Genomic DNA, 15,075 nt, shown 5'->3' on the forward strand with positions numbered 1-15,075 from the left:
CGGACCGTATGACCCTGGCCGCCAGGTGGGGGTAAACGTGCCCATCCCGGTGCCGCTGCCCATGTTCTCCTTCACCGGATCGCGCGGCTCGTTCCTCGGAGACGCCAACTTCTACGGCAAGGCGGTGAGTGGTTGTGGCACGTTGTCGCCGGATCGTTTATCGCCGACTGTAGCGTAGGTGCCGGCTGGGGCCGCGCCGGCACTGACACGGAGGCAGCCTGCGTTTTGCTGGCTCGAGAGTCCGGGACGGCACGCTGTTGACGGGCCAAACAGCGCGCCTTTGCCGGGACACAGCGCCACCGGTGTCTACCGGTACTTCGGCAAGTAGGATGCCATACCGGGGCCGTGTTCGGGCAGCAGACTTGTAAACGACTCAAATTTTTTTTGAGTCGATTCTTTGTTTGAGTCTGAAAATTTGAATCGATTCATCAAATGACTCATGATGTTAAATTTAATTGATTCGAATCAACTCATGACTCATCAAGTTCCTCGATGAATTGATTCGAATCAACTCATGACTCATCGAAAAACGGTTTGATTCTGAGTCGATTCACGAATCAACTCAGAGTCGTTTACAAGTCTGTCGGGCAGCACATCATATCGTAAAATTTTGCACCACGCATGCGCAGTTGGGGTCCCTCGGGTGCCAAGCTTCGCCCTTAGGCGTATGACCTCACACGTGTGATGTAGGCCCGCGCAAAATCTTTCAGATTTTCTACCCTTCGTGTTCTGGGTTAGATACTACTCGCTGTATTGGTTCCGTTTTTTGTATATGCGTAAAATTGTTTGTATATATGTGTAATTTCACTTTGATTGCGCCCGACGACTGTTGGCTATGAATACGAATTTATCGATTCTGTTTGAACGAATGATCAATGAAGATCATATGAGACTGTAAAGTCATATTTAAACCCAGGTATATTAATGATAATAAATCGTTTAGCGGAGTGGGTGTAAAGAAGTTATTTTTCCCTGTACTTCGACCTTTATTAACAGGTCTTCAAAGGGGCAACAGGTCGAAGTACAGGGAAAAATAACTTCTTTACACCCAGAGTCAGTCCGCTAAACGATTTATTATGATCAATGAAGAGTTACCGAACGAGGTGTGTGTGTGAAACGATGTTGCGCGTTTTCGCACAAAAATTCAAAATTGTTCATTTCGTACATTTTTGGTCATGAGAATTTGAGAAGTGTTTAACCCTCGCCCGTATTATTGTTTTTCCAGCCGCGAACTCATTTGGACCCCCCCCCTTGCCGTTTCGCCCCTGATTGAGCTAAAGCTTCGCGGAAAAAACGGGCGTGTTGCCCGTGACGAGAGGAAGCCGATGGTACCCAATTTTAAGGTCCTAGATCATTGGTTGACCTTTCAGGTCAGGTCAATGACCCAAAAGTCGGGAAAATCGGGACCTGTTAGAACGTCGTTAAGTGTGGCTGCTATGGGTTTTTCGGGGTGTTGATCACGAACATCATGTTAGTTTTGATCACAGATGATGTCTTCATGCATTTAGGCCAGGTCGGGTCAGGTCAGGTCAGGTCAACCAGTAGGAGTCCTGCCGGGTATTCGTAGTCACTGGCGGATCCAAGGGGGGACATTAAGGGCATATGCCCCCCGGACAGGAGCCTGGGGGGGGGGGCATTCAGTACAAGTATGCCCCCCATTCAGACTTACACTTCTTACGCCTATAACGAGGAACTAAATAAAAATGGATTAGAAAGCCTTCCTAGTAACTACTTTTGTGATCAGAGTCGTTTTAGTAACCTGAATTTAGTTGTCATTGCCTTTATTTTGTCTAAAAATATGTTGCTTCTTACCACAAGGGAGCAATGCCGCTTCAACCCTATTGACCGTATTGTCTAACGAAGGCAGTCATATTGCGCAAACCAGGAATCGGCCGCCGCCTATGCTTGGGAATAGGGACGGTTAGAATACGATTTACCTGTATGGCCGCAGCCAGCGCAGCGTAACCGGGGGGGGGGGGGGGCACAAGGGGCGCGTGCCGCCTCATTAGATGCATGGTGCCCTATGGGCCCGAGAGGCCCTGCAGTGCCAATTGGCCGCTCAGGCAGAGGTCAAAAAAGTCTCAAATCTTCCACAAACTTTTTCGTCACCGAAAAAGTTTCCTTCCACATTTTTTCCACGTTCCACATTTTGCTTCCCTCGAAATTATAGGTCTAGTATAACAAAGGTACCAACAACGATTCCAAGTACCTATTTCTCACAAAGACAGATCTGGCAGCATCCGAGAAAAACTTCATGGGAAGCCATTGTCACCTGAACTTGGCACAAAATAAATGGAACTAATATCTGAATGGCATGACTTTGGAAATTTCGTCAGCCAAATTGTTGGCTGACGAAATTTCTAAAAATTTGACAAAATTTGACAAAAATTTGACTGATAGGTCTCAATAGAATAGACAGCATTCGGCACTGGCAATATAAAGATGTACATGACCATGCATCTAGCATAGGCTTAATGTTGGGGTCACTTTTTCAAGCATTTTGATAGCAGCACCCTGGGGACTGTTGCACTGAGTGATCCGCGGGTCTTCCTCTCAGCAAATTTCAATCAATCCCTAAAAAAGACGCCAACAACACGGCCGGGAGGTGGTCGACGTAGGTGGCACTTACCAGATAGTTTGAGAAGATGCCGCTCGGTTCAAAACCTGAGCCCTTTACGAACATCCGTCCACCGTGCTGCGACCTGGCATGTCTGCGCAGAGAATCACTCCTCCCAACGTAGGGACAGAGACCGCAAGCCAATTTGGTCCTCGAGAACGGCACTGTTTGTTTCGGCATTGCTAGTCCTTCACAAGTTTTGCAACACTTCACCAGCACCAATGCACCACGCCACTGTTTCACTGCAGTGAACTGAGCAGCTGATGAAAGCACAAATCTTTGCACACAAATCGAGACCCTCGGCAAAAAACGCTGGCAATGGCGGAAGGTTCAAACTGAACTGGCCGGTGGACGCCGCGAGCGAGTGACCGGAAATGAAGTGAAAGTTGGTGTGGTAGTTTGCATACCATTTACCTATTCTATTAACCCTTTCATATATCAATTACATAGATTATGAATTTAAGCCATTTTCTATTTTTATTTAACATTAAAATTCCCTTTTAAAGGTAATTTCCCAAGAAAATACGATGCAACGCGATTTTTATAAAGATCATTATCATTCCACATATTTTTAGTTTGCAGTAAAATTGGCAGCGAACTTCACTATTGTAATGGAATGCGCCGTGTTCGCCGACGCTCTTTCCACAATCAATAGCAGCAGAGGACCAATCAGCGATCGCCATTTCAGCTTGTGGCTTCACTGTCGTGCTCTGATTGGCAGTGGCTTCCACACTTGGTATGACTCTGCGCTAGCACTTTGTGGAAGTGTGTTGTGGAAGAAAAGAGCTGACGGTATTCATGCTGTATCAAGCAACAAGCCCGGATCTTCCACATCTTAGTCATTCTGCTAATCAATATCTTCCACAATCGCTCGGTTGGGAGTTTATACTTTTTTTTTACCTCTGCGTTCAGGGTCCAAGCGTGCCTTATTTCGACTGAGATAAGACCCGCAGGACTCGTGAGAGCAACTCACGGGGTCACGGGCTCCTGAGTCGCCACATCACACATCTCAGTAAGAACCCCACTCCGGCTTCTGAGGATCCTGTGCTGGCCTATGAGAGCCCTTGCTGACCTATTAAGCGTCAGCTCTAATTAGGGTCCTGACCCATACCTACCCGCATGGAACGGCTTCACACCAGTGTCTGAGGGCCCATAACGGTGCCTGTGAGGGCCTCACACCGGCGCCTCTGAGAGCCAAGCACCACAAATCTGAGGGACTACCAATGTTTCTTAACCCGCGCCCCGCTGGGCTATTCAGCCATACGCGCCCTGCTGGGGGAGGGGGGGGGGGGCAGATTCTGCCCCCCCCCCTGTCTAACTTCCGAACCGATGGTCGTAGAAAGACGGGGAAAACGGCAATCGAAAGCTCTCAACAAGGCGGATCTAAAGAGCCCAATTTTTTTTGCTTAAGTAGGTCAGAGGTCAGGTCAAGGTCAGGTCAAGGGTACAAAATGTAAGTTTCTATAATATCGGCCTTGCACCGTAGTTGCCGGAGAATGGACTGAGACTGATTGCCCAAAACGTGTTCTTAGACTACCAAGACAATATTCGTTGCATACAATGTCATTCAAAGGTGAAGGTCAAGGTCAGGTCAGGTCAGGTCAGGTCATGTCACCAAAAACAAAATATAGAAAAGGGCATGTGCGACACATGTTTTATGGGTCATTTTACTCATAGAATTCAATGGGCACACTCAATATATAAGTGATATGGACCACCTCTAGATGAATTTCAGGCCGGGGTCAGGTCAAGGTCAGGTCAAGTGAGGTCAAATTTGAAGTATGTTGTTAAGGCCTAAAAAGGTGTCTATCTGCTGCAGTTTTTTACGGCGAATCGAATGGTGCTATTTTTGTTTCCGTACGAGGTCTAGAACTTCCAAAAAAATCATTTTTCAAAATTTTTGTGTGTCGTGACGTCATACAATTTTGAATAACTCCCACATTTTTGAACCGATTCTTCTAAAAATTAGTATATAGGTGCACATAGACTACTTCTGACATTTATTCCGTTTTTTTTCGATACACTCAAAATTTTGGATTTTGTAATAATTTTCCCAAAAAGTCAGTTTTTTGGAAAAAAAAATTGGGCCAAAATCCAAAATTTTCAAAACACCGAGATAGCCATTTGATAGACAAAGTAGAATCACGTATAACCTTTTTTGTTACGTCTTGATTCCTTTAAAAATGAAGATGTTAGCGGCGTTTAAAATTTTGCCGTTTTTGAGGCGAAAATGGCGAACATGACGTCACAAAAACGTCAATTTTTCAAAAAATTTCCGACGGATTTCGCTTAAATTTTCAGGGAACGTGTCAAATTGATGTATGATAAGGTACTGAAAGTTTGACGTCGTGTGCAAATTCATCAGAATATCGTCATAAACAATTATACATGCACATTGCACAGGCAGCTTGCACTCATTCCTAAGCATTATCCTCATTCCTCATACTACAAACATAACCGGCTTGACCTCGCCCCTCCCCCTCCCCTGTTGAGCGTTCGGGCCGGGCCGGGCTGGGCGGGGCAGCGGTGAACCGCCGAGCTGGCAGGCTGCCAATGCCTCGGGGGCTTGACCGGCCGAGGTCGCCACGGACGGGCGGACGGGGCGGGCGGCCCAGTCGTCTGCCGGAGTGAGTGCTGCCGTGAGCTGCCGTGTGCGCGCCAGTCGCAAGTATCTACCACGGACGTTCTACATACACCGTGTGGAGAACTACCTAAGACGATCTACAATTATCTACTTCGACCGACACAGCCAAACAGACGTTTTGTCGGCAGTGAAGGACATATTCACAGAGGCCAACTTTCAAGGTAAGCCCGGCCGGCCTCTGTATGAACGCTCAAAGAAAATGAACTTATCATTTTCCTAACTCTGTTTATTACTTGTTGTTCCTAAAAGTCCCCTTGTTATAAAACCCAAACCATTTTCTTTGTGGATATCTTACAAATTCCAACATAGAAAAACTGTGAATATTACACGAAGCCGAATCGTCTCGCAAACTGAACGTAAAACCGTGCACATATTGTTATTGCTGAAAAACTATTGACAAACCTGACAACTGATAAACACGGTCGTACAATTATAAACATTCACTAGCACTGCTGAGATTACACACATAGTACCTACTGGCTACTGGTATACAACACGCCGTACCCAGGCGAATCGGTCTCAGCGGCTGTGAGGTTTTGAGTGCCTTCAGCGTGTTCATCGGCAGCGTCTTCAGCGTGACGATACCGTTGCTGTCGTCCTTCAACATCAGTGGTTCAACACGTTCTTCAGTGCGGCAGCGTCTTCAACGTGAGGATACCGTTGCTGTCATCCTACAACATCAGCAGTTCAACACGTTCTTCCGAGTGCGGCAGTTTCATCGATACGACACCGTTGCTGTCATTCTTCAACATCAGCGAGTCAACCCGCTCTTCGCAGTGCGGCAGCATCTTCAACGTGAGGACACCGTTGCTGTCATCCTACAACATCAGCAGTTCAACACGTTCTTCAGTGCGGCAGCATCTTCAACGTGAGGACACCGTTGCTGTCATCCTACAACATCAGCAGTTCAACACGTTCTTCAGAGTGTGGCAGCGTCTTCAACGTGAGGATACCGTTGCTGTCATCCTACAACATCAGCAGTTCAACACGTTCTACAGAGTGCGGCAGCGTCTTCAGCGTGAGGATACCGTTGCTGTCGCTCTTCAACACCAGTCGTTCTTCTCAGGGTAATGAACATGGACAAACTGAGGGTTGCCCGCGCTAACGGCAAGCGCGCGTTCACCAGGATCAACAGGAATCTTCTGAAGCAGATCGCTGATGAAGCGGAACCTGGTCTGGTTCAGGATTGCTGGAAGGAGCTGCAGGAAGCATGGTCAGACGTTGAGTCCAAGCACAACGAGTATGTATCGCTTCTGACCTCAGAAGAAGAGATGGATGGTGAAGAGCCGTGGATATCAGAGGTGTACGACAGTTTCTCCAACTCCAAGAAGACGTTCTTCAACTTCATGAAGAACTGCTCCAAGGCTGTGAAGGAAGAACAAACTTCAGTCGACACAGCAAGCATCAAGCGACCAGACATCCAAAAACTGAAGATGCCTCTGTTCTCGGGGTCACAGGATAACGTCATCTCCTTCAACGACTTCTTGAACATGTTCGACGACCTCATCGGAAACAACAGCGCCTACAGCAACACGGCGAAACTGATGTATCTGAAGAGTTACTTAAGAGGAAATGCCTTGGACACAATCAAGCACCTGTCGAACGACGAGAAGAGCTACGAGCTGGCCAGAGTGTTCCTCAAGGAAGAGTACTTGGACAATGATATCGTGGTTGAAGAGCACATCAGGAGGCTGCACGAACTCACTTCACCGCCAGCAAAGGACTTTACCGCTCTACGGTCGTTCTTCAACACAGCACGTACCTCAGTGTATGAATTGAAGGCATTTGGCTTCGATGCTCTTCAGGACGACACTCTCGGCAGCAAGATCGTCAGCTACATGATCTGTCAGAAACTCCCGACGAACTTCAAGTCGAAGCTGAGCACCACCCTGCAGACGGACTTCCCCTCAACGAGAGAGTTGCTGGAGAACTACAACACGATCATCAAGTCACTGATGAAGACATCAACACCAGCGAGACAGCTGGTTGACATCATGGCATCTGAAGACACCATCCATCAGCATGACGCTCCCGTCGAGAAGGTACTGGGATACTTCTACGACTCCAAGCAAGATGTAGTATCACTGGCCGACTTCAGCTTCGAAGAGCGACCTCAGGGAATCACGAAGAGGCAGCTGCTGAGTAATATCAGCAAGGTCTTCGATCCTCTATCTCTGGCCCTACCTGTGACCATCCGAGGACGGCTTCTCATGAAGCAGGTCTGGAAGGACGGCACGGCGTGGGACGAAGAAGTAACGCCGGAGGTATACAGAGACTGGAAGCTGCTGAAGAATGATCTCAACTCTCTGCGTGAAAAAAAGTTTCCCAGGAAGACTGGTGACACGGAGATCGGACAGCCGACCGAGCTTCACCTCTTCTGCGACGGAAGCAAGGCGTGCTACGGGTTCGCCTGTTACGTGAAGCAGGAGAACTCCGAACCACAGCTAGTCTTCGCGAAAAGCAAACTCGCACCCGACGACAAGAGCATCCCGCAGCTGGAACTGCTTGCAGTTTTCCTTGCACTGAAGTGTCTTCCGCTCATACTCGACTCAATCAAGATGACTGTCGATCACTTGCGACTCTGGAGTGACGCCCAGGTTGTCCTCGAGTGGTTGATGTCAGGCTGCAAGTCCAAGAGCAGGTTCACCTCCAATCGCCTGGAAGACATAACATCGATGAAGCTGAAGCTGCAAGAACAATACAACTGTGACATCTCGCATCACTACGTGGCTACAACCTCCAACGTGGCTGACATGCTGACACGGGGATTGACAGCGAAAGAGTTTGTCAAGAACAACAACGACTTCAAGACCAGTACAAGAAGATGTGGTACAGCGAGTACCTGCTGGGACTCCGTGAAACCACCCGTGACATCTTCCAAACTGACTGGAAAGACAAGATCTCGGTCGGTGACATCGTCCTCATTAGCACAAAGAACAGACCAAGGATGTTCTGGCTCATGGGCAGAGTTCTGCAACTACTCCATGGAGATGACGGAAGGGTTCGTCAGGTTCTCCTGAAGACCAGCGCAGGGCGAACAGAGAGGTACTCAGTAGCTCACCTCTACCCACTAGAGATCCAGAGCACACACACAGGTCGAGACGTCACTGAGGATAACTCCCGACAGGATGCTGAACCAGCCCGTGAGGATAAAGGCGCAGCAGCACAGCAAGAGCAAGCTCCAAGACGCCCAACGCGGCAGGCAGCAATCCGGCAAGCTGATCTCGTCAAGTCTCTGGTACGAGACGGAAGAATATAGCCGACATGTTTCACCAACATACCTGATGCTAAACTCTGTTTAGCATCTGTCAGCGGGAGGGTGTGCAAATTCATCAGAATATCGTCATAAACAATTATACATGCACATTGCACAGGCAGCTTGCACTCATTCCTAAGCATTATCCTCATTCCTCATACTACAAACATAACCGGCTTGACCTCGCCCCTCCCCCTCCCCTGTTGAGCGTTCGGGCCGGGCCGGGCTGGGCGGGGCAGCGGTGAACCGCCGAGCTGGCAGGCTGCCAATGCCTCGGGGGCTTGACCGGCCGAGGTCGCCACGGACGGGCGGACGGGGCGGGCGGCCCAGTCGTCTGCCGGAGTGAGTGCTGCCGTGAGCTGCCGTGTGCGCGCCAGTCGCAAGTATCTACCACGGACGTTCTACATACACCGTGTGGAGAACTACCTAAGACGATCTACAATTATCTACTTCGACCGACACAGCCAAACAGACGTTTTGTCGGCAGTGAAGGACATATTCACAGAGGCCAACTTTCAAGGTAAGCCCGGCCGGCCTCTGTATGAACGCTCAAAGAAAATGAACTTATCATTTTCCTAACTCTGTTTATTACTTGTTGTTCCTAAAAGTCCCCTTGTTATAAAACCCAAACCATTTTCTTTGTGGATATCTTACAAATTCCAACAGTCGCTGGCGTAACGCGCTTAGAAGTTAATGGCGAAAAACGGGAGGGGGGCAGATTCTGCCCCCCCCCCCCCAGCGGGGCGCGGGTTAAGGTAACACCAATGTTTCGGGGGGGGGGTGTTTGAACACTCCCCCCTTGTGGTTTTTCGCGAATATCTCGCGCCGCCGTTTTTGGTACACCTTATCATACATCAATTCTACACATGTTGTGAAAATTTCAGACCAAGTTCATTCAAGGTCAGGTCACCAGGTCAGTTGAAGTGACCTCACCTCATAAAAAGTTTCAATGTCTGTCATAGCTACACCGAGTGACCGATCGCTTTGAAACTTTCAGCGATTGCTAAGAGCAATAGCATGTACAAAATGTATATCTCAGAATTTTGATATCGATGACCTAAGGTCAGGTCAATTTTGCGACCTCCCCATTATAAGTCAATGGGAGAAAATTGAAATGCGCCTCTTTTGGACGAAAGACATTATAAACACTCCCAAACACTGAATTACAAGTAGTTTAGACACACTGAACATGAAAATGGTGTCCGTGACCCCTGTTCATGCCCTGAGGTCATCTTAGGTCACGAATGGTATCTAATAGTTTTTCGCAAATAACCTTTGATAGAGGCATGCTAGAGCGATGAAAACGCCTTAGATGTGTTCAGCTCGACGATACGGATCGACTGATATGCAACATGACCCTTTCCGGTCAGGTCATGACCTTGACCTGAGGTCAAATTTTCAAGTTGACCTTTCAAGGTCAAGTTATAGTTCATTCGATGCGTCATGACGAGAGGAACACGATGCCGGTAAAAGTAAGCTCGTACAAGGCTTGGGTCAAAAGTTATTGCAGAAAAACTGTTTCCGAAAAAAAAATCGGCTATTTTTGCAGTTTTTGCCCCCTGCAGGCAAAACCGTTGACGTTAGGTCAAATCTGAGAAAATTGCTCAGAAAGGGCGTTAATCGGGCTATCGAATGCGCTTTTCCGCGGCGCTGTAGCTCTATTGGTTCCCGAGTTATGCGTTGGCTTCTTGGAAATTTTCGACATTCGACCTGGAAATCGGCGAAATTTTGCCTTCAATGACCTCTGGTGACCTGACCTTTGACCTGACCAAAAAATTGACCGAAGTGATTTCGTCATTATTTTTGACGCTCTTTCGAACGCCGCCTTCCGCGTATCGCTACGTGGCCCAGGAGCCGAGTTAGAAGGGGGGTGTTCAAACACCCCCCCCCCCCCAGCAGGGCGTGGAAATCCAGGACCCCCAGCCGGACGCGGGTTAAGGCCCTACATCGGCGGCGGCTCTGAGGGCCCCACACTGGCGCCTCTGAAGGTCTTATACAAGTGCATCTGACGGCTACCTACCTGCAACTCTGTGGGCCCCACACTGGTGACTCTGAGGGCTCCCAGGGACACCTGAGAGTACCACGCCGGTCTCCAGGATCCCGCAGGGCGCCTGAAGGCCTCTACCGACCCCTTGCTGGCCTCTCGAAGACCCCTTGCCCCCATGCCTGTGTCTCTGAGGATTGAGGACCCCCTCGAACGGTGCCTTTGAAAATGAAAGTCCACCGGCGACTGTGAGGGCTGCACACTAACACCTCTGAGGGCCCTACACCGCCACCTCTGAGACACCGGTGTCTATTTAGGCCCCACATCGACGACTCTGAGGGTCCCACACCAGCGCTTCTGGGGCCCCACACCGATACCTTTGAGGGTCCCACGCCAGTACCTCGGTCCCATACTGGCGACCCTGGGTCGGCTCTACATATACACTAGTGATTCTGAGGGCCCCACCGGCGTCTGAGGATCATACACATCAGTAGACGGCCACCCATCGGCAACTCCGATTAGGTCCCACACCGTGGACTCTTGAGGGCCCCGTCGGCGTCTGAGTTCTTTCGGTCTACTGAGAACATTTCAGATTCGCCTAAGATGAGGAGATCAGACATCGAACTTAAAATCGAACACCGACTGACACCCGGACCCCAAAGGGACAAAGTCCATCCCTTTGAGAAGGAACCGTTTCGGTGGGTCGTCCCCTAAATCAATCAAACGCTCAACACGGAGAGGTATGATTATTCTTTTGGGTAAGCGTCTTCATTGTTCTAGAGGAAACTTTGTTTCGGTCAAATAAGAATATCGCAACGCTATTGGATGAGAGAAGCTGTTTGTTTCCGGTGTTTGGTAGAGATTAACCCTCGCACTTATTAGGAGGTCGGATAGACCCAACCCTCGTTTTTCGCAAATAATTCGGGTAAAAAGTGGTCCATCGGGGCGAATTTAAAGTAATTTCGAGATAATCAATCCTACATATTTCTTGAAAATTTCATGGCCCTGCCACTCATAACCCATGACCTGTAACCTGTTTGTCGAGACCATGTCAGGCCGGAATCGCGATTCGACGTATGCCACATTATCTCTGCGTTTCCAGACTTTGTTGTGTCTTATAAACGTGCCAACATGTGAAATGATGGTAGTCCCATGCTTTATAATTGGTGCCAAAGGGTACTCAAAGGTCAGGTCAAGGGCATTGACCATAGATTACTTTGGGTCACTTTTTGGAGATCATGTCAATTTTGTCGAATCTAGATCCCATTTGAACATTTGAGAAGTACCTAATTTTGGTGCCAATGCAAATGTTACGAACTATGAAGCTGTCACTGGTGGTTAACATCTATGTAAGTACTTTGGCTAGCTGGCGTAACACTTACTGGTTGACCTGACCAGATCTGACTCGACCTATACCAAACGCTAAAAAATGTTAAAAAAAGGACTCAGGTTCAGCGCAAAATTTTGTGCTAGGTAGCAATGAGGCTGGAGGTTTGTATTTTCGATTTCTTAAATCGTCTAGTAGGACAATGTGAGGTGGCAACAAACTAATATAAAAACATGGGTCAGGCACTGCGGATCCAGAAAGGCGACGCTGCGGGAAGTGCATACACTCAAAGAAGTCTCTCCAAATTCCAAAAACTGATCGGATTTGTCTTCCTTACGCGTTGCTGTGCACTTTAGAGCAAACTTTTCGTAATAAAAGTTAATTGTTCGTCTTATTCCTGAAACAAAAACGTAAATTTCCGTCGATATCTGGCGCTGCCGGGGTATTTGTCACAAAAGCCCCCTCCTCCTGGATCCGCCAACCACCCTACCATTTTTGTTTTTTTTTTTTTAGAAAAAAACTATCGTATCAGGGCTATGACGAAAAATAAGTGGCCTAAATCCGATGAGAAAACAGGATTTTGGGGTACCCTAGGTTTGGCTCCGTGACCTGGTATGCCCCCCCCCCCCCGCGCTGAAGCCCTGGATCTGCCAGTGTTCGTAGTAGGTGTCAACTAGAGTTGCAAAGTTTTCCCAATGGGCTGCTACCGGCACTGCCCCATCCCACACAAATTTTCTGGGATACCGGCATGCTACCACGCCCCAAGCAAAAAAAAAAAACAAAAAAAACACGAAATTACCGGCGTACTAAAAACCCGCATTCTTGATTCTGGCTTACCCCTACAATGCCACATTTTGGCAATTTCAGTAAACACCCCACCCAGCAGCCACCCATTGTCCAACCAAAACTACCAGCAACCTGATTTTGGCTGAGTTGGCCCCACAAATACCACAATTTTGAAACTCAATTCCAGTCTACAGCTGTTAAAATATCACCTGTAATCAAAAAGGTATTGCCTACAAAAAGCATTAACACATTCATCAAAAAAGCAAGGACAAAAAGAACTTAAATTACTGAAATGTGTTTCTGAAGACTGCACAGTGAGCAGCAATCACATTTACCATAAGCATTCTTATTTTCCACATTCTCCTAAAATGTTGCAGGTATCTACCAACCAAGTAATGAACTATAGATAGTCACAAATCACAATATAAAAAACTACAGATTCGGCCATGTTCCTAACTGAGGAAGCGAGATCAACATCTGCTTTTTCTTGTCCGCCAAGGCCACCCTATCCGCCATGGCTTCCTGGCTCGTAAGATACGAATCATGTAAAAATGTGTGTTAATAACTCACTTGTCCTGAGAAGTCACCAAATAATATGTATAAAAACGATATAATATCCTCCCCCATCTCAAACGCGGGAACAAACACAAGGTTATCAAGGATTTCGAAGCAGATGCGCCGTAACACAGTTTTTAACCGGCTGATTAAAACACTGCAAAAAAAGGTTTTAGGACTGCAAACTACTGCCTCGTGAATGATTTTATTGATAAAAAATCATCCAACACGATATGAAATTCCAATGAAATCAACACTGTGTTATTCACTACAATGAAATTCTTTTCTCTTGAGTAATTCAACCAAAAGGGCACATGAATAAATATTACGTCATCAGCTTACATCCTTTCTTTAGGGGAGAGAGGATATTAAAAGTCAATCATTGGTTGCCTGATCATATTGCGCCACATTGTATTCATTTCGTCTGCATGTTGTGTTTTCTTGTAAAGATGAGATAAAATTCCAGTTTAATTCATTTTCATTTCATTTTGGGACCAAAATTAGGCTCAGGGCTACCTAACACCTGCCTTTTCAGCTGGACTTTCAGTGTCAAATTCTTTGTAGAGTATCTCAGACCACATCTCAGGACTCAAGGCCAGTTTCCAAACAATGTGTTTGGTGTTGTTTTGATTCTACCTTTTGCCTAGGGAATGTTGCCATGAACCATTTATTTATTTTAATGTATTATGCCTATTACCTACTGTAAAGTACAGGCTCCACGGCACACTTTTTCGGTTTTTCGTTTCGTTTTTTCGCTTTTTCGGCTTCAGTAGACGATCAGCTTCACTTGATAACATTGGTGTAGCTCCACGGCAGCGAAACCGAAAAAACGAAATCAGCAACTCGAAAAAGCGACGCGAAAAATCGAAAAAAACGACTCTAAAAAGCGAAAAAGCGACTCTAAAAAGCGAAAAAGCGAAAAAAAAAACGAAACGACTCGTCCAACCCAAAAGTTTGGATCGACAATCAGCTTTTCCAAGTAATCTTGAGTTTTTCGGCTTCAGCACGTGACGATGTGGTAATACTGATGCATGTTTCCGACGATTCACATTTCGGTACTCCTAATGGAAAGGAAGGAATGTAATCGCTCAATAGTATTTCAGTGTAGGTATGCACATATTATCCACGTGAAAGGATTGAATAGCGGTTAATTATGCGAGATATATGCAGATGCATATCAGTCGATTGGTATCGTCCAGTGGAACACATCGAATGTGTTTTCATCACTCTATGTAGCATGCCTTTACCGAAATTTATTACCGAAAATTGTGCATACCTTTCGCGACCTGATGTGACCTCAGGGCATAACAAGGGGTCACGGGTGCCATATTCCGGTTCATTGTGTCATGTGTACCTACTTGATTGGCGTAGGAACAGCTGGAACATTCTGGGTGCAGAAATCCAACCATCGCCCGTGGAGCGGGGGGGGGGGGAAGGGGGTTAGGGAGCGGCACCGAGTATCTTATTTTCTCTCTATTTTGGACTGTATATCGCCATTCGCCACCGATATTAGAAAACGGTTTCATCCGGGAGGCTCATTGCGATCTTCGAGGGGTGTACGCAGTACCGACGGAACACCTTCAATTAAGAGGGATGAATTGACCACATCTGGATGAATTTCAGGTCGAGGTCAGGTTAAGGTCAGGTCAAGTGAGGTCAAATTTTGAAGTTGGTTGTTAACCCCTAAAAAGGTGTCTATCTGATGCAGTTTTTCACGGCGAATCGAATGGTGCTGTTTTCTTTCCGTGCGAGGTCTAGAACTTCCAGAAAATTCATTTGTCAAAAATTTTGTGTGTCGTGACGTCATAAAATTTTGAATAACTCACATTTTCGGACCGATTCATCTAAAAATTGGTAAGTTGGTGCACCTAGATCACTTCTCTGACATATATTCCGTTTTTTCGAT

At 47.1% G+C, this 15,075-nt stretch overlaps 1 protein-coding gene across 3 annotated transcripts in view; it reads left to right on the forward strand.

Annotated features, from left to right (window-relative positions):
- Nucleotides 1–15,075, forward strand: part of LOC122388177 (probable methylmalonate-semialdehyde dehydrogenase [acylating], mitochondrial) — a 268,791-nt gene that overhangs the window by 234,516 nt on the left and 19,200 nt on the right. For 2 of the 3 annotated variants that reach the window (XM_043379029.1, XM_043379030.1), the window contains one exon: nucleotides 26–124. In XM_043379029.1, the coding sequence (XP_043234964.1) occupies nucleotides 26–124 (99 nt within the window). Of the gene's footprint in view, nucleotides 1–25; nucleotides 125–6,331; nucleotides 9,038–15,075 lie in introns of those variants that run through there. The other variant, XR_006257748.1, reaches the window with a different exon arrangement.

Source organism: Amphibalanus amphitrite, unplaced genomic scaffold (genome assembly GCF_019059575.1).
Source record: "Amphibalanus amphitrite isolate SeventyFive unplaced genomic scaffold, NRLGWU_Aamphi_draft 000312F_arrow, whole genome shotgun sequence".
In the NCBI taxonomy this organism is placed as follows: domain Eukaryota; kingdom Metazoa; phylum Arthropoda; class Thecostraca; order Balanomorpha; family Balanidae; genus Amphibalanus; species Amphibalanus amphitrite.